This window comes from Mercurialis annua, linkage group LG7 (genome assembly GCF_937616625.2).
Source record: "Mercurialis annua linkage group LG7, ddMerAnnu1.2, whole genome shotgun sequence".
NCBI lineage: Eukaryota > Viridiplantae > Streptophyta > Magnoliopsida > Malpighiales > Euphorbiaceae > Mercurialis > Mercurialis annua.
Genome location: NC_065576.1, coordinates 33,324,504 through 33,352,111, shown reverse-complemented (window position 1 = coordinate 33,352,111; position 27,608 = coordinate 33,324,504). Strand labels below are relative to the sequence as shown.

General features: G+C 36.5%; 2 protein-coding genes across 2 annotated transcripts; both read right to left on the bottom strand.

Annotated features, from left to right (window-relative positions):
* Positions 1-20,112: 20,112 nt before the first annotated feature.
* Positions 20,113-23,815, bottom strand: LOC126657057 (uncharacterized). Its single transcript, XM_050351681.1, has 4 exons — positions 22,861-23,815; positions 22,166-22,704; positions 21,832-21,910; positions 20,113-20,183 (listed from the first exon to the last, which is right to left on the bottom strand). Exons 1-4 carry the CDS (start codon positions 23,813-23,815, stop codon positions 20,113-20,115), a joined length of 1,644 nt encoding a protein of 547 aa, XP_050207638.1.
* Positions 23,816-25,671: 1,856 nt separating this feature from the next.
* On the bottom strand, positions 25,672-27,336 carry LOC126657056 (uncharacterized). The gene is made up of 2 exons (XM_050351680.1): positions 26,382-27,336; positions 25,672-26,225 (listed from the first exon to the last, which is right to left on the bottom strand). Exons 1-2 carry the CDS (start codon positions 27,334-27,336, stop codon positions 25,672-25,674), a joined length of 1,509 nt encoding a protein of 502 aa, XP_050207637.1.
* Positions 27,337-27,608: the final 272 nt, after the last annotated feature.

Genomic DNA, 27,608 nt, shown 5'->3' with positions numbered 1-27,608 from the left:
TTGTTAAATTCCTCGTAGAGTACCGTAATACCAAATTTCTCTTCACTTTCGTCATTTACGCTCTTGGAACAAGTAAGTGGCTTGGAAATTGGAGCTTCAAGTTCAACATCCTCACACTTTTCTCTTTCAATCTTTATGTGAACCTTTGTGGGAGGATGTTCTACTAAAGCACCGTCATCTTTCAAATCTATGGCCATAGCATGTTGTGTTGGAGTAGCTTCAATTTCGTCTAGTAATCCTCTTAGGTTGTCTGGCGCCTTCTTGAGTCGACTCGGAAAAGGCACTTTTGGTACATAAGGAGGTGGGGGTGGAGGTCTGACATATGGAGCTTCAACCTTAATTACCACTTCCTCACTAGCACTTAGCTCACTATAACTTGGCTCATCCTCAACCACCATAAGTCTCTTGCCATGAGGGTCATCAAGAGCTTTTTCGCTTCTAAGTTCAATTGTCGTGAGTTGCTCTCTCAAAATAGTCTCGGTTGTAATAGGTAAACCGCCTTGGGTTCTACCTTGAACCAAGCTTTTTAATTCAGCAAATTGCACCGCAAGACGATGAATAGTGGCAGAATGATTTTCCTCTCTTCGTCTCGCCTCCGCTTCAAATCTATCTAGGGACTCCAAGATCTTTTCAAGCATGCTATCCTCATAAACAAATTTCATTTTGCTGAAAATTATGTGATTGTTGTGGTTCATTGCCAAAATTGGAGTTGAAGTCCCATTGGTTTTGATATGGGTGATAACTTGAGTTGAAATTCAAGTTTTCATTGAAGTTCTCCCAATTATTGTTCCAACCGTAGTTCGGAGGGTTGTGCCACCCCGGATCATACATGTCGGAATAAGGGTCATTAGCTTGCCATTGATCACCCACATGATTGACATGTTCATTCCAATTTGAATAGAGTGTAGGACACTCAGCTCCGATATGACTAAAATCCCCACAAATCTCACAATTTGGATCCCATGCCATTACTTTCACCCAAATAGATTCACCATAAAACTAATATTTGAAGATAAACCAACAAACATACAAATTTCCTGCACAACCACAAACAAGAACACCAAGCGTAACCCACGAAAAACGCAAAAATGAACAATAAAAAAACAGAAAATAAGGCTAAATCGACCGAATTTCAAAATACTTTCAATCAATTAAACACAACCTCATCCCCGGCTACGGCGCCAAAAACTTGTTAGCAAAAAGCCAACTCGTAGTACTCGACAAGTCGAGGTCGAACCCACAAGGACTAGAGGTTTAAAGTGAGTGAAATCGATTGTGAAATTCAATTCGGAAAGCAACAATTAAAGATTGGTTTTAGGTAACAATTCTAACAACTAAGAATCAACTAAACGCTAAAATACAATAACTCAATTAGCACTAATTATCAACGATTTAAAATCAATATAGGAAAAGGTCAAGTGTAATACCCCAAAATAATTAATTAACTAATTGGACCACGTGTACAGTTTGGATTCGCCGGAGTGGCGATATCAGAAAGATTTCTGATAAAGATTAAAATGCATAATGTTAGTAGGTCGGTTTCGGGAAGTTAACGACGAAGTTATTAATATCATATGATAGTTGTAAATTGGAATTAAAAGGAAAAGTGTTAAGAAAAGCCCAAAATAAAGTATAGGGACCAAAGTGGTAATTTAGCCACTTTGAGATAAAAATGGAAATTATTTCGCCAAGGTCCGCGAAATGTTTTATAATATATGTGGTAAAAGTTTCGGGTCAATCGGAGACCTTTTAAAAATTTGGACGCGGATGCGTTTGGGCTAAATTGTAACTTTTGAAAAGTTTCAAGGGCTAAAGTGTAAATTAGCCAATTAAGCTTAGAGAATAGCAATTTGAAGATTAATGACGGAAAAATAAAATATTGAGTTAGTATTATTTATCGGATATAAATAATACGTAAATAATCGAATTAAAAGGATAATTAAACCATTTAGTTAAATTAGAAAGTTTAAAAGAGAAATGGTTTAAATTAAAGAAATGAAGGACCAAAGTGGCTAGTTAACCAAGATATATATGTTTCTTTCCTTATGAATAAGGAAAAGGGGAAAAGTGATCAGAGAAATAAGAAACCTACAGAAGGTTTCGACGATCAAATGCGATCCGTCGCGGTTTCGCCGTTTCTCGTCCAAATCGCGAGTTCTTTATATCGATTCGTCCAGAATTCAATTCTCTATCATCGTTAAGCTTCAAATCGAGGTAAGCTTGACGTTTTAGTTGCTGAAATTGAAGAATATAGGGCTGCCATGTCGAGATCGAATCGTATCAACTGTAGTCACGTTATTTTTGACGTTTTTGATGATTATTGAGTTGAATATTGTGTTATATTGATGTAGAAACATGTCGGAATGAGTTAGGGATGTCGGGATGATATTTGGGGCTGTTCTATGGTGTCGCACGACGTGCGACAAGGTCTCACGACGTGCGACATAACCTCGCGACGCGAGCGGACTTGCGATTGGCATAATTTCTTCGTTCGGACTCGGAATTGAGCGATTCTCGTTGCGTTGGAAAGAGGAAAGGATTGTCTATCAATCCTAAGCATCATATCAAGGTAATATTGCTGATTTGGATGTTAAAAGTTGAGGTTATAGGCTGTCTCAACGAAAATGTTACGCTCGAATCGCGTACGTCGGAATTGAGACGTTTACGGTTGATTTCGAAGTGATAAAAGTGTTAATAATGTGTTTAAATGATCTAGGTATGTGTTGGAATGAATTTGGAGTAATTTGGGGCTTTGAAAAAGGTCTAGGAGCCTCAAAACCGCTGCTTCCAAAGTGCGCACGACGTGCTGCACTTCAGCACGTCGTGCTGGTGCGCGACGTGCACCACAGGGGTGCACGACGTGCACCACAAGGGTGCACGACGTGCACCAGTGAAGGGCACGATGTGCCAAGCTGGCACGACGTGCCCTACTTTGATTGTGACCTCCCTGGGACTTCCGGGAGCGAAAACTGGCTTCCGATGGCATGATACGGGTGTAGAACTCTGACTAATGTCTTAAAATGAATATTAACAAAGAAATTATAGCAATGAACATTAGCATGATAAGTAATCAAGATATGAATAGATATCTGCAGAGAAAGATATGTTTAGAGCACGACGGTTATGTTTCGTGCTTTTGTCGTGTTAGGTATCTAGTGCAGTTTTTAAGAATAGGATTCTCTAAGTATATGTTTTAACGATAGAATCCTATGATAGATGTAACGGACTACGAGTATAACGAACCAAGAAGCTCGACGAGGATTGACGGACCAGTCTCCAGGAGCTTACGTTTGGATATAAGGAATAGCGGTCACTGTGAGTGGCAAATTTACTTTCGCGTATTATTAATATAAAAGTTAATTTCATATATATACGTATATTGTTTATACGCATCGCATTATATATGATTGATTGAGATGTTATATGTTTTATCAAGTTTATATATAAAAGACTAGTATGCGATCCGAAGAAACTAGCTACCTATTGGGTGTCAATAGGCTGTGTGATCACCAGTATCGAGTCAGTCTAGTATGTTTGCATTGAGAAATGACTTGACACAGCTGGGAGCTGTTGATGAATATGATATTTACGATTGAGTTATGATTTCGATACGCAGAGTGAACTCGGCTACGGTGTAGCCTGGAAGTCCCCGTATCTAGTGGCTGGGCCACCAGCGAGTTGGACTCGCAATTGATATTTACGATTGGGTTGAATGATATATGATTATTCGAAAGATGTGTCGCATGCTAGGATATTAGTTTCGTACGGATCAAATACATGTTTATATGTTTTATACTATTGTTTTCTTGAGATGCGATGTTATGTTTTTATATTAATACCGTTAGTAACTTGCAAGCTCACTCAGTATTTCCCAAAATACTGACCCCCTCACAGTGTTTCCTTTCAGGTGACCGGAGTCGGATCAGACAGACCATCTCCTTTGTGTTGGCAGCCTTTTGGCTTACACAAAGTACAAGTTTTATAGAGCTGCAGTAGTCAGTAGGTGTCAGTATTAGGTGTATGATTTAATTTCAAACGGTATTTGAAAAGTAAACTCTGATATAATTATATAAGTAAGTTGTTTATAAAGATGGCGTTTTATTCGTTTGAATTGTGTACCAATTGCCTTAAGAGGAATTGGTTATGTTTGTGGTCAGAAACAGGGCGGTGCTGGATATGAGATATCGCTCGGTAAGACCCTGGTTTCTAAGAATTTGTTCGCGAATGTTTTCAGAAAAGAAATCTGATGTTTTAATAATTGAATTATATTATTTAAAGAAGATTTCTGAAAACGTATTGTATATAGTAATATGTTTTAATCGCGAAAAATTTATAACGGTTTTAGGCTTGCTACGGGTTTCGGAGCAACCACTCCCATTCCCTAGCGCCGGTCTCGGCTCAATAATTTGGGTCGTGACAATTGTGGTATCAGAGCAGTTGGTCCAGTTACCTCTGCTAATATAAGTTTTGTCAGTTAAGTGACCTAGGAACTACTGCAGCTATAGAGTTGAGCTCTGTCTGATCCAAGTAGTTTGCATTGTTGTTTTACGATAAGTATAATTGATTGATTTGTGAAATACTTATGTGTTTTTGTGACACGTATATACGAGATATATACGCATATGTTGTTTTGATGAGACATGCATATAAGATATGCTTTTTGAAATGAAGTTTCTAGGAGAGGTGTTGCCTCCTATGACTAAAGTATAATTGTTGTGAATGTGATTTGATGATATGTATGTATGTGTGTTTAGCATCTTATAACGTAAGAGATGCTATTGAATTCGATCAATCGAAACTTTGGGAAGAGTATGAAGAAGGAATGTAAAGTGGCAGAAGTTGAAGAACTTTCTGGATACAGAGTTTGAAGGTCTAGAGAACTTACAAAACTCGATGTTTATAATTTTTTTTTTTAAAAAAAAAAAAAAAAAAAAAAGTTATTTGTTTAACAATTTTGAAAGCATAATTGTGCCTAGACCCGATATAGAAATGTATGATTGCCACGACATTGATAGAAGTGCATCACTACATACATTATTAATGAAAGAATAATCAATGAAGACATGCATTAATAGTACATGCATCATATGCATTACGCTCAGACCAAAAGGTGAGCTGTGGCAACTCTTTGGGGATGAGAGACGTCATCACCCTAGTGCACAATTTTGCTAAAGTTTCAATGGAATTTTGATTTAAATCTCGAAATGAGATGTTTTATTTGAGAAAGTTTCCAAAGAGTTTTGTTTTTATGTAAGTATACCTAGACCATAACTCTGTGAAGGAAGTGAAGTACTCGCGAGCAAGCTACGATCAAGGCCACGAGAAGATTGAATACGTATAGTTGCGAGAACATAGGAGTTATGCCTTTAGGATATGAACTTAGTTTCGAGTTAACGAGCTAGAATATAGCTAAAAATTGCAGATGTATTGGAAAGTGACGCGTACCAGATTAGTGGTAAGCTAGAAAGTAAGTATCTCTTTGACAGGACGTCAAAGATATTAAACTACGATATAAGGGAAGAAGTATATAATAAGAAAGAAGTTTATATACGAGAAGCGAATGGTAAGATGTATGTGAGTAGCAAAATGTAACTAATCGAACGATGAACTGGGATATTCCTATCTTTAAACGAAGTGATTAGAGCATCATACTACCACACCATAGAAGTAAGAAAGAGGATAGTCGAGCATAGAAATAGACTCACAGTTTACACCCTGAAGCTAGAAGATTACCCTTATGAAAGGATAATATGAATAGTACGTAATGTTAGAAAGTCGTCAGGTTTAATAAGATCGTGACAACTCTTTATCAAACCGGTGGATCAAGTTGACACTGGGACACGATGTCCCTAAGACGGTAACCTAAGTGTTAACCATTACGATCGACAAACCGAGAACGTGAAGTAGATTTCATAAGAATATCGATAATGGTTATATGTCGATAAAAGCGACGAGCTAAGAAGACATGTGACAAGAATATAAAGTACGGAGTGTGGAATTGAATGGTATAAAGTATGAGAGTTGATCAGCTAAGTATTGCCAACATTAATCCCACATGAAAGCAAATGGAAAGGGAGATAAACGATAAGTGCTGCAATAAGTGAATTAGGAGTTGGAACTTTCATTACAAGATTGTAACTATGAAGCGGATTAGTAAACCAAGAAAGGTATAAACGTAACGAACGTATGTGAAGTGTAGAGTCTCAAGCTTTAAGCTCGAATGATTAAAAGGTGAAATGCATAGTGCGATCGATTTGGAGAATTAATAGTAATCCTTTAGTAAAGACGTAAACACTATATGAAGGATTAAAATACATTATATAACCTGTTTTGTATGTGATTGAAACTTCAAGTATTGAAATGCGTGAAAGGATGTAAAGAAGAGACTTAATGTCAGAACTGGGCTATACTAAAGAAAGTAACGCCAGATAGATCGAAATATAAGACAAGAGGTAGAAGTAAGATATCTACAGGAGAGTAACCATGTGGAAGGAGGAATGAGGTATGCATAATAAGATATAAGGATTCAAAAGTAAGTCATGGATAGTAAGAGATCAGTTAAGGTAATAAGTATTAATAAAGTACGAATAACCTGCGTATGTCGCAAGGAACTCGATAAGAGTGATCGAGGAAAAGAAAAGAGAAAAGTCACGTGGAGAGTTGACAAGTAGATTAGAGAAATGGAATTCTATGTAGTCGCGGATATATAGAAACAAAGAAGAATAAAGAGGATAGAGACATAGGATTGGATCCACTGACAGTTAAACTGTCAGTAAGAGTACAATAAGTGTATATGTGCGTAGTCGAGAGCGTAACATATCGAGTAATTCGAAGGAAATAGATTGCAAACCTCTATTGATAGTCGAGGTTAAAGATGTTAAAATAAGAAATATAAGAGATACAAAGTATAATGAAGAAGAATAATAAGAATGCAATAGAAGACAAACGAGGCTTGTGATAAGAACATGAATATGGAACATAAGAAAGGTCAAACTAAGATACAATGTTGAAAGGAAGAACGGAAAAAGAATAGTGAAATATAATGATAAATGCTAAAAGCATCCTTAAAGGTCGTAATACGATCAACGTTAAGAAGACGACGAAAGAAGGAAGAACATAGATAAGATAAAACGAAAAAGTAAAGGAGAAATTGATATCAAGAGGAGATTGATATGAAGAGATTGTACGTGCCAAATACGGCAATAAGGATTTGAATATCGAAATGATCATAAGGATCAGTATGGTATGAACATCGTAAACAATGTTTACGTTCATAATACGTATAAGCAAAGAACTTCGCAAAAAGTGCAGAGAGAAATTGGATAAGTAAGAGAGTAGATTGACGAATTGAAGATTGGTGAAACATATATGCGATAAGTAGGGATGACGACAGTAATGACACTGTCAAAAGCAACACACAACGACGAGAGTTGAAAGAATTAATGATTTTCATTAGAAGTGAGTAAACGAGATACACCAAATAGATCAAGAGTGGAGCTCCAATATGACGACAATTGTTGTCCCCATAGTACAAAGATCGTATGCATAACAGCTACGCTTGAACCAAGAAGGTTCACACAAAGATTAAACATCTCTTTTTATGGGATATCAAGCAGTAATGTGCAAGTGTCTGTGGTATAAAGAAACATCACGTAAGACTAACAATCTTTAAAAGATGTTAGCAATAATCGTAAAGTAGAATAGAGGACGGGATAATAAAGACAGTTATCCAAGAATGTAACGAATGAAAGATGAAACAGAATGATGAGAAGTAAAAAGAGGTAAGAAATTTCAATGTTTAGTGCATTGCATTTAGGGAAAAGGAAGTAAGTCAACGAGGATACGACAAAGGAAGTAGTACGTAAGGTACAAGAACATAAAAAGAAGAAGATCAAGTAAGTCCTTGCAGGGAAAGCAAAGACATTATACGGATGCATCATGAGAAATATCTCATATACGACAGTTGATAAACGACAATAGTATAGGATGAAGTTGCATAAGATAAGTATATAAGATATACAAGGATAGCGGATGATGGGATTAAGTTCCCAACACCACGACGGATAGTAATCAGATGGTGACAACAGCAGTACGAAAGAGACTACGCAAGTAGCGAAGTACGGATCATTTGAGTGTTTACATCACTCAACAAGGAACAGATGAAAGTGTCATGTATATAAGATCGAAACGAAGAGATTAAAGATAAGGGATCACGAGGCATCAAAATACACCTGACATCACGATAGAAGAAGGTGGTAACATGAAGATCGTCAATGATGAATGACGCTATTGTACAGGAAGTACATAACTGAAATGATAACTTCACGCACCAATAGGCGTCGTGAAATGAACACGGTGTACCTATCATGAAGGGAATTCAAGATGTTAAGAGTTTAAGATAAGTCAAGAAAAGTATATGAAAATTCGAGGACGAATTTTTATAAGGGGGGAAGAATGTAATACCCCAAAATAATTAATTAACTAATTGGACCACGTGTACAGTTTGGATTCGCCGGAGTGGCGATATCAGAAAGATTTCTGATAAAGATTAAAATGCATAATGTTAGTAGGTCGGTTTCGGAAAGTTAACGACGAAGTTATTAATATCATATGATAGTTGTAAATTGGAATTAAAAGGAAAAGTGTTAAGAAAAGCCCAAAATAAAGTATAGGGACCAAAGTGGTAATTTAGCCACTTTGAGATAAAAATGGAAATTATTTCGCCAAGGTCCGCGAAATGTTTTATAATATATGTGGTAAAAGTTTCGGGTCAATCGGAGACCTTTTAAAAATTTGGACGCGGATGCGTTTGGGCTAAATTGTAACTTTTGAAAAGTTTCAAGGGCTAAAGTGTAAATTAGCCAATTAAGCTTAGAGAATAGCAATTTGAAGATTAATGACGGAAAAATAAAATATTGAGTTAGTATTATTTATCGGATATAAATAATACGTAAATAATCGAATTAAAAGGATAATTAAACCATTTAGTTAAATTAGAAAGTTTAAAAGAGAAATGGTTTAAATTAAAGAAATGAAGGACCAAAGTGGCTAGTTAACCAAGATATATATGTTTCTTTCCTTATGAATAAGGAAAAGGGGAAAAGTGATCAGAGAAACAAGAAACCTACAGAAGGTTTCGACGATCAAATGCGATCCGTCGCGGTTTCGCCGTTTCTCGTCCAAATCGCGAGTTCTTTATATCGATTCGTCCAGAATTCAATTCTCTATCATTGTTAAGCTTCAAATCGAGGTAAGCTTGACGTTTTAGTTGCTGAAATTGAAGAATATAGGGCTGCCATGTCGAGATCGAATCGTATCAACTGTAGTCACGTTATTTTTGACGTTTTTGATGATTATTGAGTTGAATATTGTGTTATATTGATGTAGAAACATGTCGGAATGAGTTAGGGATGTCGGGATGATATTTGGGGCTGTTCTATGGTGTCGCACGACGTGCGACAAGGTCTCACGACGTGCGACATAACCTCGCGACGCGAGCGGACTTGCGATTGGCATAATTTCTTCGTTCGGACTCGGAATTGAGCGATTCTCGTTGCGTTGGAAAGAGGAAAGGATTGTCTATCAATCCTAAGCATCATATCAAGGTAATATTGCTGATTTGGATGTTAAAAGTTGAGGTTATAGGCTGTCTCAACGAAAATGTTACGCTCGAATCGCGTACGTCGGAATTGAGACGTTTACGGTTTATTTCGAAGTGATAAAAGTGTTAATAATGTGTTTAAATGATCTAGGTATGTGTTGGAATGAATTTGGAGTAATTTGGGGCTTTGAAAAAGGTCTAGGAGCCTCAAAACCGCTGCTTCCAAAGTGCGCACGACGTGCTGCACTTCAGCACGTCGTGCTGGTGCGCGACGTGCACCACAGGGGTGCACGACGTGCACCACAAGGGTGCACGACGTGCACCAGTGAAGGGCACGATGTGCCAAGCTGGCACGACGTGCCCTACTTTGATTGTGACCTCCCTGGGACTTCCGGGAGCGAAAACTGGCTTCCGATGGCATGATACGGGTGTAGAACTCTGACTAATGTCTTAAAATGAATATTAACAAAGAAATTATAGCAATGAACATTAGCATGATAAGTAATCAAGATATGAATAGATATCTGCAGAGAAAGATATGTTTAGAGCACGACGGTTATGTTTCGTGCTTTTGTCGTGTTAGGTATCTAGTGCAGTTTTTAAGAATAGGATTCTCTAAGTATATGTTTTAACGATAGAATCCTATGATAGATGTAACGGACTACGAGTATAACGAACCAAGAAGCTCGACGAGGATTGACGGACCAGTCTCCAGGAGCTTACGTTTGGATATAAGGAATAGCGGTCACTGTGAGTGGCAAATTTACTTTCGCGTATTATTAATATAAAAGTTAATTTCATATATATACGTATATTGTTTATACGCATCGCATTATATATGATTGATTGAGATGTTATATGTTTTATCAAGTTTATATATAAAAGACTAGTATGCGATCCGAAGAAACTAGCTACCTATTGGGTGTCAATAGGCTGTGTGATCACCAGTATCGAGTCAGTCTAGTATGTTTGCATTGAGAAATGACTTGACACAGCTGGGAGCTGTTGATGAATATGATATTTACGATTGAGTTATGATTTCGATACGCAGAGTGAACTCGGCTACGGTGTAGCCTGGAAGTCCCCGTATCTAGTGGCTGGGCCACCAGCGAGTTGGACTCGCAATTGATATTTACGATTGGGTTGAATGATATATGATTATTCGAAAGATGTGTCGCATGCTAGGATATTAGTTTCGTACGGATCAAATACATGTTTATATGTTTTATACTATTGTTTTCTTGAGATGCGATGTTATGTTTTTATATTAATACCGTTAGTAACTTGCAAGCTCACTCAGTATTTCCCAAAATACTGACCCCCTCACAGTGTTTCCTTTCAGGTGACCGGAGTCGGATCAGACAGACCATCTCCTTTGTGTTGGCAGCCTTTTGGCTTACACAAAGTACAAGTTTTATAGAGCTGCAGTAGTCAGTAGGTGTCAGTATTAGGTGTATGATTTAATTTCAAACGGTATTTGAAAAGTAAACTCTGATATAATTATATAAGTAAGTTGTTTATAAAGATGGCGTTTTATTCGTTTGAATTGTGTACCAATTGCCTTAAGAGGAATTGGTTATGTTTGTGGTCAGAAACAGGGCGGTGCTGGATATGAGATATCGCTCGGTAAGACCCTGGTTTCTAAGAATTTGTTCGCGAATGTTTTCAGAAAAGAAATCCGATGTTTTAATAATTGAATTATATTATTTAAAGAAGATTTCTGAAAACGTATTGTATATAGTAATATGTTTTAATCGCGAAAAATTTATAACGGTTTTAGGCTTGCTACGGGTTTCGGAGCAACCACTCCCATTCCCTAGCGCCGGTCTCGGCTCAATAATTTGGGTCGTGACATCAAGGGATTGGTAATCCCACCTAGGTTATGCATTTCATGATTGGTCAAATTGGAAGTTGCTAAGGACCGAGCGAGTTCTAAAACATCATTCCCGCTCTCTCGAGCCTCAAAGAATGAAAAAACCGCTACCTAATCATCTAATCAATACCAAGCTCACTCTCGTGTTACACGGCAAAATCAAATCATTAACTAGCGATTAGTCAATCCACTCTAGGGCCACCTAGGTTCAAACCCACTCTCGTGGAGCTCTAAAACCTAGATTTTTAATCCTATTAGTCAATCTAATCAACCACCTCTCGGTGTATTAATCAAACTCTAAACATGATTAGGGTAGCTAATCCTAAACAAGCAATAAGCAATAGGAGTAAAACATAAGCATACAACACTATGAACCAACCAATCATACAACCCTAGGTTATCATACCAACCCCCTAACAAGGGGCTTAGCCACACATGGCTAAGTTCTCAACACAAGCAATAAATCAAATCACTAAACATTAAGGAGTAAGGGAAAGTTACCTTAAGTAAAATGGAAGAACAATAACTCATACAAGATAATGAAGATTCCACAATAAATAAACTTGCATTAATTAATAAGAGATCTTGTTCAATCAAACTTAAAATCTTCAACTTCACCAGCAATGGTGGAAAAGATGGAGCACACAATTCGAAAGAGATTCTAAACTATTTTTAAGAGGTAACACAAAAGGAATAAAAGTAATGAATGTTCCATACCCTAATTTGAAACATAAAGTGATACTTATAGTGTTCTCAAAAAAGGAAATAAAAACATCCTATAAAAGAGTGTTGGGCCAAAAGAGGAAGTGTGCATAAGCCTTGTCCTTTTCTTCAGATTTTCGATTCTAACTTTAAGCCTTTGCACGAATCGTGCAACCCAACTTACTCATGGGTGCACGAATCATGCACAACCTTCTGGGGAACTTCTGCTTCTCATTCTTTCATGCACGGATCGAGCAAGGCTTTGCACGGATCGTGTAACTCACAGACTTCATGACCACAAACTTCAAAACTGCATAACTCGGTGTAGAAATGTCCAAATGAGTTGGTTCTTGAACCATTGGAAAGCTTAGGATGTTTACTTTAACTCTTATGAAGAACAAAAAATCATTAGAGACCTCTACCGATACAAATTGGTCAAATAGTGCAGAGGGGTCAGCTTTTCAGAATTGCAAATGAGCTTTCGCCTCTCTTTCGTCGACTTTTCCATCTTTTGTACCAAAATACTTCCGCAATGCTCCCAAGTATCTGAAATACTAAAACATGCAATAAGACTTTCGGAATACCATAAAAACATGACAAAACATAGTAAAAGCATGCGGAAACGACACTCTAAATATGAGTAAAATACTCCTATCAGTTTCAAACAATTTTAAAACAGTTTCAAAAATATAATTTCCAACATTTAAATAAAAAAGTTTAAAACAATTCACAATAATTTCAAACATATGCACAAAATTGTCAATAAAAATTGAAAACTAACCGATAAAAAGATAGAAAAAGGAAGAAGAAGATCCAGAATAAGAGATTACGACGGTGGTGATTGCAAAACATTCAGGTGTTTTAATTTTTTTGAGACGAATAAGATCGATTTTATCATCTGTGCTTTCTTATTTGCTTCGTGTTTTTTATTGTTTGGGTTATATTTTGAAATTATTAGATAAATTATAGAAAATTAGATAAAATTTGCTAAGAAACATCATTAAAATGGTACAAAAAAGAAAAAAATATAGAAAAAGGTAGCAGAAAAAAGGAAACAAAGAGGAAGAAGAAAGAGAAAGAGAAAAAGGAGGAAAAAAGAGTGCAGGTATCAAAATGAGGTATTTTTCCAATTAAACAAAGATCTAACTAGAGTACAATTAAAAACATTAGAATAAAGAAGTAAAAATATTAATTTGTTAAATTAAAGTATTGGGTGCAAATAATTTTAAAGTTAGAGTTTTTTCTGCAAATTCCTCATAATTTATAGGCAAAAGGGCTCAAAAACTACCGAGCTTTCAATTTTTTTTCAATAACACCCTCACCTTGTAATTTTGTCAATAGCACTCTATTTCGTATTTTTCAATTTCAATAGCACCCTAATTGAGAAAATTAGATGATTTGATTACTATAAGGATGAAAATTTTCAAAAGAACTAAATTTAAAGGTGAAATTATACTTTTTTCTACTTGAACACATTTAAACAAGTCCTTTTAACTTAAAAAAAATTCAAATAAGTCCTCGATAAATGAGTTTAATTTGATGATTTAGGGTGCTATTGAAATCGAAAAATACGAAATAGGGTGCTATTGACAAAATTACAAGGTCGGGGTGCTATTGAAATCCAAAAATACGAAATAGGGTGCTATTGAAAAAATTACAAGGTCAGGGTGCTATTGAAAAAAAAATGAAAGGTGGGTAGTTTTTGAGCCCTTTTGCCTAATTTATAGATGTAACACATTTTTAAATACTTCCACTTTCATTTTGTTTGACTTTAGGACCCTACACTATAAAACACATACATTTTTAAATACCGTTCTGATTTTAAATATTTTCAAAGATGGAGTTATTGATCCTCTCATTAATAAAACCATTATCTCCCTGATTTCTAAATGTGCCAATCCTGATTCTATCAAGGACTTTAGACCCATAAGTTTGTTTTCGGCAATCTACAAAATTGTTACTAAAATTATTGCCAGCAAGCTAGAGCCAATTTTTCCGCACATCGTCCGTCCCACGCAAGTCAATTTTATTGTCGGTCGTAATATTACTAATAATATCATTATTGCTCAAGAAGTTATCCACTCCAGGAGGTTTAAAAAGGGGAAAGAGGGTTAATTTTCTATTAAAGTTGATATGGATAAAGCTTATGATCGTTTGTACTAGCAATTTATTGCAGATACTCCTCTTGACGCATACTTCACTAATAATCTTATTAAAGTTATAATGCATTCTGTTTCTTCTTCACATATGAGTCTTATATGGAATGGGCGTCCTTCGCAGGAATTCAAACCTTTTAGGGGCATCCGTCAAGGGGACTCTCTTTCTCCTTACCTTTTTGTTTTATGCATAGAGCGTTTAGTTTATCGTATTAATCTCTCAGTTAAAAATGGTGAGTGGCTTCCTATTAAACTGAACAAATTTGGGCATAACCTTTCTTATTTATTCTTTTCAGATGACCTAGTTTTATTCAGTAGAGCTAGCGAGGAGCAAGGTCGAATTGTCAAGGCCATTCTTGACGATTTTTCCTTAAGTTCTGGCCTGAAAGTTAGCTTGAACAAGACTAAGATCTTTTTCTCTAAAAATGTCAAATTCCAGCAGTCAGTTAACGTCAGTTCTTTGATGGTTTTTCAAAGGTCGACGGACCTTGGGAAATGCCTTGGGGGTGCCCTTATTAAATTCTCGAGTTACTAAGGCCACATATGCTAATATTGTTGAGAAAATTAAAAGCAAACTCTCTTGTTGGAATGCTAGCATGCTTTCTCTTGCTGGCCACCTTACTTTGGCAAAATCAGTTGTGACGTCGATTCCCGGCTACTCAAAACAGACGACAACTCTGCCAAAAGGCCATAGCGAACAGATTAATCGGACAGTTCACAATTTTGTTTGGGGGACTACGGACGAGTCTCGTAAGCTCAACTTAGTGAATTGGAAGGATATGTGCGCTCCCTGTGAAAATAATGGAAGTGGTATTCGAGACATGAGAAAATAAAATAATGCGTTTATTATGAAAATTGCCTTTTTAGTTATCACGGAACCGGAGCTTCTCTGGGTTCAACTGCTTCGAAATAAATACAGGTGGTCTCGTAACGGATATAATTACAAATCTAGAAGCTCTAGTTCCACACTCTGGCGTAACCTTGCTCACATCTGGGATCATGTTTTGTTCGGTACCCACTAGGCCGTTGGAGATGGCGCTACTGTTAAGTTTTGGGAAGACAATTGGTGATCTTGGTCCTCTCAAACTTCTTGATTTTTCTCCAATTCCCGCTCATGTTCTTCATTTTAGCGTGAGAGATAATGTTTTAATGGCTTGTGGAATTGGGAAGCTTTGGATGGGTTATTACCGAATACTGTTCTCTTGCATTTGGCTGCCATTAACCCCCCTACTGTAGCTCATGATGAAGATAGGCGCTACTAGGGTTTGACCAGCTCCGAAAATTTCTCAGTCAGGTATGCCTATTATTTGCAGGATAATTACCATTTGAGCGAGGAGGACAGCAAGTGGAAGGCCATTTGGGGTGGCATGAAGCTCAACGCATCCGAACTTTTCTTTGGATTGCGGCTAAGAACAAATTACTTATAAACAACGAGCGAGGAAGACGGCATATGACAAAAATAGAGGATACAGACCAAATCCTTCGAAATTGCATTCGAGCTAGGGAAGTTTGGAAGAAATTGATTAACCCAAAGCTTTCACAACTTTTTTTAATAGCGATTTTAATGTCTCGTTTTTTGAAAATTCGCAGGCAAATAATGACCGGCATCAGCTTAATTGTAATGTTCTTTTCAGAGTCACCTGCTGGTGTTTATGGAACCAGCGAAATAACCTTATTTTCAAAGGGGAAAAATCGAAGCACTAATGAGATCATTCACTTGGTTCTGTCCATGGTTAAATATACGACTCAGGCCCGTCGTTCTGTTCTCCTTTCGACGCCAACTGATGCTCCTAGGAAGTCTTGTCTCATTGCTTGGTCTCCGCCTCCTTTTAATTGGATCAAGATAAACTCGGATGGAGCAGTGCGATCTCCAAACAACAATGCATCCTCCGGTGGCCTTGCACGCAACAAAGATGGTGATTGGATTTTTGGATACAAAAGATACATTGGTAGGTGCTCTGTGCTCCAAGCTGAACTTTGGGGTGCCCTTTATGGTCTCGAGATAGCTTGGACAAAAGGGTACAGAAACGTTATCCTTGATATGGATAGCAAGCTCGCAGTTGAATCCCTTTTGAAGAATGTTCAACACGTCAACACAAATACGTATCGTTTCACCGCTATTAGAACTATTCTTAATAGGTGGAACGTGGTTATTTGCTATACTTATAGAAAAGGTAACCGTTACGCAGATTGGATGACTAATCATGGTTTCTTGATCGCTCTAGGGCGTTCTCTCTTTGAGGTCTCTCCTGCTAGAATCAGATGTCACCTATTGAAAGATATTGCTAGAGTTTCCATCCCTATGATGTGTAGAACTAGTTGATTTCTTTGGCTTTGGCCTTCCTAAAAAAAACATATACATCAAATTTCTGCACTTTTATTTTACTTTAGAGTAAGTGCGTCTGCCGTTATTGAAGATAGAAATTCACTTTTGTGGTTTGATATATATCGATTAAGTTTCTGTAGTTTTTTTTTACAAATTAAAGTTTCTGTAATTTTATCCTTTTTAAAAATAAAGTTTCTATATTTTTATTAGAACAAAGGATCAAAAAACCCCCTCAACTTGGCACGAAATATCAAATATGTCCAAGGTCACAAAACCGGATCAATTCAGTCCACTATTATGCCAAACCGGATCAAATGCACCCTCCCCCACTCTCACCTCCGTGTGTGAAATACACTCTCCCTAATTAAATGGAAAAACGTTTAAAATAATCCTTAATTTTTATTCCATTCTTCAAATAATACTTAATGAATTTTCAATTTCAATTACAATACTAATATTTTAAAACTTCAAAAATTATATTAATTTTAAAATAGAAACTGAAAGGTTATTTTACACCTTTTTCATCTTTCAATCAAATTTTCCCAACCTATTCATCTTCTACATCTATCACCGCCGCCCACCTCACCTCGCCAGCCACCTCACCTCATCTTTGGCATCAAAGAACACCGCTTCTCCACCATGGGACGACTGGCAACACCCATCTCTTATCCTCTCTCTCGTTGCTGGTCACAAACGGCTGAAGTTCTCTAGCAGCATCAACCACACACAATTGCAACGAGCAGCCATGAACCGAACCCACCAGCCATAGCAGCCCCAAACGTCGCCACGAACCGAACAAACCACTTTTGCAGGAACGAGACTAAGACTAATGTTGCCATTGTTGCTGGTTTATTGTTCTTTATTTATTAGTTTTGAGATTTGTTTTCCATTTGTTTTGTAAATTTTGAGAATTTGTTTGTTTTGAGAAAATGATGGCAGCGGTAGTGAGTTGGGTTGAAGGGCGTTTTTTTAGAATGATTACTTAGGTTAGATCAGTGTAATGCAAGTTAAAATGCTTGTAACATCTAGCATGAAGAATTAAAACCCAATTACCGATGGCGGTGGAAGTGGTGTTTTGTGGTATTGATTTATTGATTTTGAGGCAAATGGATTTGCAATTAGGGTTTAATTAGTTGAATTAAGTTTGAATTAGGTTATTTAATTAGGCTTAAATAGATTAATTGAGGAAAAAGGATAGAACAAGTCCCTAACTTTTTATTAATTACAGTTTTAATTAATTATGATCAATTATAATTTTAAATAAGGTTAATTAAGATTAATTATAATTAGCTAGGGTTAATTAGGTCAAATTAATCTCACTCTCTTTTTGTGTCATAAGGGTGTTTTTGACCGATTTTCGAAACTATTGTCTTCTTTTACCGCATTTGATGAATTTGGGAATATTTGATATTTCGTGCCAAGTCGATGGGGTTAATTGATCTTTTATTCATTTTTATTTTTATACAAATAAAATCCTTGTACTTTTATTTAAGGGTTAATGTCAAAAAAAATCATGAACTTTACACGTTTTCTCATTTTAATCACGCAGATTAAATTTTCTCATTTTCATGCACGAACTACCACTTTTTCCAAAATTCATGCACGGTGCTGAGGTGCCACTCATTTATTGGTGTAAAATGACATCCACCTCAGCAAATTATACCAATGGAGTTGTGACACTTCAGCATCGTGCATGAATTTGAGAAAAACTGGTAGTTCGTGCATGAAAATGAGAAAATTTAAACTACGTGATTAAAATGAAAAAACGTGTAAAGTTGGTGAATTTTTATGATATTAACCCTTTATTTAATATAAACAAGGTTCCTGGATTTTTTTTCATAGAAGAAAAACTTGTTTTTTTAATAGTTATATACATATTTAAAAAGCATATAATATAATTAATCAATGGTGATACAAATTAATTAACTTTTTTATAATGTTTAAACGGGTTAATATATTATTTGACTCCTAAATTATACCCTATAATTCTCTGAGTCCTCTAAACTAATTTTGTATTCTATTGGACCTCTTAACTTTATTTTCTATTTAACACATCAACTTCAATAAAGTTGTGGATATTTTTGCAAAAATAAAAAAGATGATAGATTAAACAGGCAAACTTAATTTTGGTACCCGCATCCATGCAAAAACCTAAACCCCTCCACCACCATTATCCCCTGCTAATAAGCCCTAACCCTTTCCACCCTCTATCGACAGCCTTCACCAAGCATGATTCTCAACAGAATTCGAGATAGATGGTTGCAGGATTGTCTTTTTCAAGAACTCAACATACGGACAACAATCGCGTTGTTTACTTTGAAAACTTCCCACGTATTTGGAAAAACATTGATTTGGAAGGTGCTTTTACAAAATACAAGGTGTTTGGACAGGTTTCCCTTGCTTAGAAATGAACTGAACGAGGATGCAACTTTGGTTTTTTCAGACCTATTGTCAACGCAGATTTTGATTGGATCCTCTCTCAACTGAATATGATAAATATAGGGCAATTTAGGCAGCGAGCATATCACTCTCGCTATTCTGATGGAATTCAGAAGGATTTAAAAACCTCGACGAAACAGGTTACGCAGAAAATGAAAAATATTTCTCATCCATCCTTTAGGGATAATAGTTCCTTCGCAAAGGTGATCTCTTCTAATCATAGTCACAAGGATATTGTTTCTGAATTTACTATTCAGGATACAAGTTTAAAACTTTCATTAAATCCTCAATTGATAAGGGAGAATAATTCAGATTGGTTGGATAGATCTATTGTGGCTAAATTAAACTCAGCTCAATCCATTCTTCATGCAAAGGATTACCTGGTTTCTAAAGATATTATTTTTGATAATATCTCTATAATTGGAGGATGCTTGATTCTCATTACCTTTGATACTATTTTGGGTGCTATGCTGTTTCTAGATGGAAAATCCAAACAATTGTTGGATTTTTTTCTATTCGTTTTCCAAAGCAGCTGAATTTACTACGCCTACTCTTCGAATGACTTGGCCGTCAATTTCAGGCATCCCTCTATCACTTTGGTGTCCGGATTTTTTTGCCAGTATTGCTAACTGCTTCGGCGAAGCAGTGAAAGTCCATCCGATAGTTTATGTGAAGGATCGAATTGATACTGGTTCAGTGCTTATATTCACTGTGAATGGCTGGATTAATAAGACTTTTCCAGTTTCAATTGCAGATCTGAATTTTACAGTTCATGTCTTTGAAATCGATCAACCAGTGTATTTTGGGAATCAACATTTTTTGGGGTCAGATTATGATGAAGAATTTTGATGTTCTGATGATGAAAATCGAGGAATTTCTCCTACAACTGATTTGGAGAAGAATCATTCAGCTAAACTTCCAAACTCGCCTTCGATACTTGTTGATCAATTTATCGAAAATAAATTGGATCATTCAAAGGAGGAATTTTGCGTGATTCTCTTCATGATTTATCAGTTCAAGCTTTTATTCCGGAAACTTCAACACGTCCACTTGAAAATAGCCCACATGCAGAAGTTTTAGATTCTCCTGCTCGTATCCAGGATAACAGGTGTGGAGATTCCGCGAGGTTTCGCTCCCCACGGTTTTGGAGGCGTCCATTTTATGAGAGTGGAATAATTTAATTTATTTATTATAAAAACTATTTATGGAGTCGCCATCCGAGGTTAACCGGGAAGGAAAAAATAATTAAAGCATTATTGAAAGACCCTTTGGGTTATAAGGCAAACCGGTTTTTGATTTGTGAATCGGAAATTTAAATTCTTTAAAGCGGAAAAGAGAATTTAAAGACACAAGAGATTTAGAGTGGTTCGGATTAACTCACGATCCTACTCCACTACTCAATCAAAGATTGAGATTTTAGAATCCACTAAATGGTATTGTGCTTTATAGATAAGCACCAACTTTACAAAGAGATTTCTTAGAGATAATCTCAAACTCACAATTGATTTTTCAAGGATAATCAAGAACCTACAAGGGTTGAGTTTTTCCAAAGCTAAACTCTAACTCACAATCATTAGGAGTTTCCAAGATTACTCCAAAACTACAACAAAACTAAGTGATTTAAAAATGTATGTTTGTTGTTTCAAGGTGTGTAAATCATTAACCTTGAAACATTGCAAATGGGTTTATATTTATACCCAAAGCAATCCCCAAACAAAGCACTAACAAACAAAACAAAAAAATGATCTTTGCACACATATCGCCCCCGTGATGCATGGATCACGGGCGAGATATTTGAATGAGACAAAAACCTTCAACGGCTAGAGCCACGTGTCAATGCTTCATTGGGTCTTCAAAAATGTATCCGTTGGATCTTCAACGGTCTCATTTATCGCGCCCGAGATGTGTTCGTCGCGCCCGTGATTCGTTCCAACGGTCGACTAGGGTTTTGTCAGCTCGAACATCGCCCCCGTGATATTTGCGTCGCCCCCGTGATATATATCGCCCCCGAGATGGAAATCCATCACGGGCGAGATATGCTACTGGACAGCTTTCTACTCAAAAACACGATTTTTGCTAGAGAGCTCCGAATTGACTTCCGATTGTTCCTATGAGTTCCTATACACTAATAAACATGATTAGATCACTCATAGTTGATTGTCAAAGTCAAAACAAAAGGAGTTTGAAAGGACAAAGGTCCAACAATCTCCCCATTTTTGAGTTTGACAATCAACATGCTAAAATGACTAAGTTAAGTAAGAGTCAAATTGATTTTGGCTCCCCCTCACTTTATGCACAAAAGATATAAGCAATTTATAATGCATAAGCAAGAAATTTTGAAAAAAAAACTTAGCAATTTGAACATGGAAACTTCATGGAAACTTCTCCCCCTTTGTCAAGCACAAAAAGAATCAAAGCATGTTTAGAACACGGACAAAGGAGCTAATTGAAGGAGATTTTGAAAACAATTTTTAGTCTCTCATTCAATTGAGGCGCAAGACACTAATTTGATATGCATATCAAGCCTAAAACTCAATTGATTGAACTAATTTGATTTAAATGATCAAAAATAGGTAATAATTCATCAATTGAATTGTACCAAGGCAAGTCCAATCATTAAAAAAGTTTTAAAGCATATCAAAACTTTTTGGAGAATTAAGTTTTGAAAAATTGATTCTCCCCCTCAAAACAACAATTTTGGAAAACATGGCATATAGATTGATACAAATTTTACCTATGTTGCCATTTTCCAAAAGCTTCCATTGATCATCCACCTTATGATTTGAGATTGGTTTAGTGGACATCAATTGTACCTACAAAGCAAATCACTTAGGTACCCAAACAACTTTGGGTCCTTGAAAGTTAATGCTTGAATAGTTCAAAGGGATTAGCCTTAATTGAACTTTTCTCACATAGCAATGAACATTAATGTGACCATATTGCATGCAATAAAAACATTGAGTTCTATGGTTCACATTTGATTGCTTTTGAGGTGGCTTGGTTCTAATGGTCTCGTAAGAACAAGCACAAGCATGTACACAAGAATTGACATTTTAAGATGCATGAACATGTGAGTTCTTTCTAGTCTTCTTGTTCCATTTTTGACTATATTGAGAAGCATAGCCATGTCTCAAGGGTCTTGTACCCTTGTTGCTCTTAGCCTTTTGAGCCAAGAATGGCTTAGGCCTAGGAGCTTGAGCATGCACCTTCTTTGCCTCAATTGGTTTGACCAATTTAGGAGGAACTTCTATAGAAGAAGTTTGAGGCAAAATGGACTTCACAAATTTAGTCCCATTGGAACTAGAGGCATTTTGATTATAGCCAAGTCCATATTTTATGGTTGGGCATCTTTGAGATACAAGAATTGAATCCAAATTTGCCTTCCCTTTTTGAAATCTTAAAAGTGAATCTTTTAATTCAAGAATTTCATTCTTTAGTTGATCATTTTCCTTAAGCAAGTCATCAACATTCAAACCTTGCTTAGGGATAGATTCTAAAGATGACTTGAGAGCTTTATTTGACAATTTAAGCTCATGAAATTCTTTTGTTAAAACAATCATTTCATCTTTGGCTTTAGAAGCCTCATTTTTGAAAAATAGCATCTTGGCTTTATAATCACCACATTTAATTACTAGTTCATCAAGCATGCTATACATATCATCATCATCATCATGAGCATCATCAACAACAATATCATCAATAACATCATCAACAATATCATTTTTAACATTTAAGCATGCATCATGTGATTCAACACCCATACCATCCCAAGATAGAAAAGATTGGGGGTTTAGCTTTAGTGTTGGTTCCTCCTCAAAAGACATGAGGCACAAGTTGGCATCATGGTGGCTATCACCATCCGATTGAGAATCACCATCCCAAAAAGTCTTGGAACCCCCCTTTGAACTCTTCCTTGAAGAGGAGGATCTACCATGATTGCCATTTCCCTTCATCTTGAGCTCATTCACTCTCTTTGTGAGCCTCAAGAGTTCTTCCTCATTGCTTTCCTTCTTGTTCTCTTCTAAAAGAGTACTTGTTGATGCCTTGAAAGCCATGTTCTTCTCCCTTGCCATTTCTTCTTGAATAATCTTGATGTAAGACATCTCATGGAGAAGAAGCTTTCCAATCAACTCATCCGTCCTCAAGGTGGATAAATCATGAGTTTCAATGATGGCGGTAGTCTTAGGTTGCCATAGAAGAATAGGAAGGGATCTTAGGATTTTACCATTGATTTCATTTAGCTTGAAGAATTTCCCAAGTTGCTCAAGACTATGAACAATCTTAAGAAGCCTTGATGTCATCATCCCCACATCTTCATTTGGCAAGCCCTTGAAGCCTTCATACTCACCAAGAAGCAACTCAAGCTTCTTACCCTTGACTTGTTGTGTACCTTTATAGTAGCTCTCAAGAGTCTCCCACATTTGCTTGGCACAATTAAAGTGTTGAATTCTACCTTGTTCTTCTCTAGAGATTGAGGAGAGGAGAGTAGTAATGGCTTTTCTATTCATGCCATTCTCCTTGACTTGCTCTATAGACCAATCTTGTCTCTTCAAAAGAGCTCCATTTTTGTCACATGGAGGTGTCCATCCCCTTAGAAATACACTCCATAGATCAACCCCTTGCATATCAAGATAATTTTCCATCATATATTTCCAAACTTTGTAATTTGAGCCATCAAGAAAAGGTTTGAGAGTGATGAAAAAAATTTCGGTTGCCATTTTTGATCGAAAGCTCTAGCAATTAAGCAACAAGAAGAGCACCTTGCTTTGATACCAATTGAAAGACCCTTTGGGTTATAAGGAAAACCGGTTTTTGATTTGTGAATCGGAAATTTAAATTCTTTAAAGCGGAAAAGAGAATTTAAAGACACCAGAGATTTAGAGTGGTTCGGATCAACTCACGATCCTACTCCACTACTCAATCTAAGATTGAGATTTTAGAATCCACTAAATGGGATTGTGCTTTATAGATAAGCACCAACTTTACAAAGAGATTTCTTAGAGATAATCTCAAACTCACAATTGATTTTTCAAGGATAATCAAGAACCTACAAGGGTTGAGTTTTTCCAAAGCTAAACTCTAACTCACAATGATTAGGAGTTTCCAAGATTACTCCAAAACTACAACAAAACTAAGTGATTTAAAAATGTATGTTTGTTGTTTCAAGGTGTGTAAATCATTAACCTTGAAACATTGCAAATGGGTTTATATTTATACCCAAAGCAATCCCCAAACAAAGCACTAACAAACAAAACAAAAAAAATGATCTCTGCACACATATCGCCCCCGTGATGCATGGATCACGGGCGAGATATTTGAATGAGACAAAAACCTTCAACGGCTAGAGCCACGTGTCAATGCTTCATTGGGTCTTCAAAAATGTATCCGTTGGATCTTCAACGGTCTCATTTATCGCGCCCGAGATGTGTTCGTCGCGCCCGTGATTCGTTCCAACGGTCGACTAGGGTTTTGTCAGCTCGAACATCGCCCCCGTGATATTTGCGTCGCCCCCGTGATATATATCGCCCCCGAGATGGAAATCCATCACGGGCGAGATATGCTACTGGACAGCTTTCTACTCAAAAACACGATTTTTGCTAGAGAGCTCCGAATTGACTTCCGATTGTTCCTATGAGTTCCTATACACTAATAAACATGATTAGATCACTCATAGTTGATTGTCAAAGTCAAAACAAAAGGAGTTTGAAAGGACAAAGGTCCAACAATCTCCCCCTTTTTGAGTTTGACAATCAACATGCTAAAATGACTAAGTTAAGTAAGAGTCAAATTGATTTTGGCTCCCCCTCACTTTATGCACAAAAGATATAAGCAATTTATAATGCATAAGCAAGAAATTTTGAAAAAAAAACTTAGCAATTTGAGCATGGAAACTTCATGGAAACTTCTCCCCCTTTGTCAAGCACAAAAAGAATCAAAGCATGTTTAGAACACGGACAAAGGAGCTAATTGAAGGAGATTTTGAAAACAATTTTTAGTCTCTCATTCAATTGAGGCGCAAGACACTAATTTGATATGCATATCAAGCCTAAAACTCAATTGATTGAACTAATTTGATTTAAATGATCAAAAATAGGTAATAATTCATCAATTGAATTGTACCAAGGCAAGTCCAATCATTAAAAAAGTTTTAAAGCATATCAAAACTTTTTGGAGAATTAAGTTTTGAAAAATTGATTCTCCCCCTCAAAACAACAATTTTGGAAAACATGGCATATAGATTGATACAAATTTTACCTATGTTGCCATTTTCCAAAAGCTTCCATTGATCATCCACCTTATGATTTGAGATTGGTTTAGTGGACATCAATTGTACCTACAAAGCAAATCACTTAGGTACCCAAACAACTTTGGGTCCTTGAAAGTTAATGCTTGAATAGTTCAAAGGGATTAGCCTTAATTGAACTTTTCTCACATAGCAATGAACATTAATGTGACCATATTGCATGCAATAAAAACATTGAGTTCTATGGTTCACATTTGATTGCTTTTGAGGTGGCTTGGTTCTAATGGTCTCGTAAGAACAAGCACAAGCATGTACACAAGAATTGACATTTTAAGATGCATGAACATGTGAGTTCTTTCTAGTCTTCTTGTTCCATTTTTGACTATATTGAGAAGCATAGCCATGTCTTAAGGGTCTTGTACCCTTGTTGCTCTTAGCCTTTTGAGCCAAGAATGGCTTAGGCCTAGGAGCTTGAGCATGCACCTTCTTTGCCTCAATTGGTTTGACCAATTTAGGAGGAACTTCTATAGAAGAAGTTTGAGGCAAAATGGACTTCACAAATTTAGTCCCATTGGAACTAGAGGCATTTTGATTATAGCCAAGTCCATATTTTATGGTTGGGCATCTTTGAGATACAAGAATTGAATCCAAATTTGCCTTCCCTTTTTGAAATCTTGAAAGTGAATCTTTTAATTCAAGAATTTCATTCTTTAGTTGATCATTTTCCTTAAGCAAGTCATCAACATTCAAACCTTGCTTAGGGATAGATTCTAAAGATGACTTGAGAGCTTTATTTGACAATTTAAGCTCATGAAATTCTTTTGTTAAAACAATCATTTCATCTTTGGCTTTAGAAGCCTCATTTTTGAAAAATAGCATCTTGGCTTTATAATCACCACATTTAATTACTAGTTCATCAAGCATGCTATACATATCATCATCATCATCATGAGCATCATCAACAACAATATCATCAATAACATCATCAACAATATCATTTTTAACATTTAAGCATGCATCATGTGATTCAACACCCATACCATCCCAAGATAGAAAAGATTGGGGGTTTAGCTCTAGTGTTGGTTCCTCCTCAAAAGACATGAGGCACAAGTTGGCATCATGGTGGCTATCACCATCCGATTGAGAATCACCATCCCAAAAAGTCTTGGAACCCCCCTTTGAACTCTTCCTTGAAGAGGAGGATCTACCATGATTGCCATTTCCCTTCATCTTGAGCTCATTCACTCTCTTTGTGAGCCTCAAGAGTTCTTCCTCATTGCTTTCCTTCTTGTTCTCTTCTAAAAGAGTACTTGTTGATGCCTTGAAAGCCATGTTCTTCTCCCTTGCCATTTCTTCTTGAATAATCTTGATGCAAGACATCTCATGGAGAAGAAGCTTTCCAATCAACTCATCCGTCCTCAAGGTGGATAAATCATGAGTTTCAATGATGGCGGTAGTCTTAGGTTGCCATAGAAGAATAGGAAGGGATCTTAGGATTTTACCATTGATTTCATTTAGCTTGAAGAATTTCCCAAGTTGCTCAAGACTATGAACAATCTTAAGAAGCCTTGATGTCATCATCCCCACATCTTCATTTGGCAAGCCCTTGAAGCCTTCATACTCACCAAGAAGCAACTCAAGCTTCTTACCCTTGACTTGTTGTGTACCTTTATAGTAGCTCTCAAGAGTCTCCCACATTTGCTTGGCACAATTAAAGTGTTGAATTCTACCTTGTTCTTCTCTAGAGATTGAGGAGAGGAGAGTAGTAATGGCTTTTCTATTCATGCCATTCTCCTTGACTTGCTCTATAGACCAATCTTGTCTCTTCAAAAGAGCTCCATTTTTGTCACATGGAGGTGTCCATCCCCTTAGAAATACACTCCATAGATCAACCCCTTGCATATCAAGATAATTTTCCATCATATATTTCCAAACTTTGTAATTTGAGCCATCAAGAAAAGGTTTGAGAGTGATGAAAAAAATTTCGGTTGCCATTTTTGATCGAAAGCTCTAGCAATTAAGCAACAAGAAGAGCACCTTGCTTTGATACCAATTGAAAGACCCTTTGGGTTATAAGGAAAACCGGTTTTTGATTTGTGAATCGGAAATTTAAATTCTTTAAAGCGAAAAAGAGAATTTAAAGACACAAGAGATTTAGAGTGGTTCGGATCAACTCACGATCCTACTCCACTACTCAATCTAAGATTGAGATTTTAGAATCCACTAAATGGGATTGTGCCTTATAGATAAGCACCAACTTTACAAAG

Bases quoted from the DNA above. Each gene is read 5' to 3' on its own strand.
- LOC126657057 (XM_050351681.1), bottom strand. From the start codon at position 23,815: ATGGCAACCGAAATTTTTTTCATCACTCTCAAACCTTTTCTTGATGGC. The intron at 22,705-22,860 runs GTATGGGTGTTG...GTGATTATAAAG, and splicing joins ATCTTTTCTATCTTGGGATG to CCAAGATGCTATTTTTCAAA. The intron at 21,911-22,165 runs GTTCATGCATCT...TTTGCTTTGTAG, and splicing joins AGACTAGAAAGAACTCACAT to GTACAATTGATGTCCACTAA.
- LOC126657056 (XM_050351680.1), bottom strand. From the start codon at position 27,336: ATGGCAACCGAAATTTTTTTCATCACTCTCAAACCTTTTCTTGATGGC. The intron at 26,226-26,381 runs GTATGGGTGTTG...GTGATTATAAAG, and splicing joins ATCTTTTCTATCTTGGGATG to CCAAGATGCTATTTTTCAAA.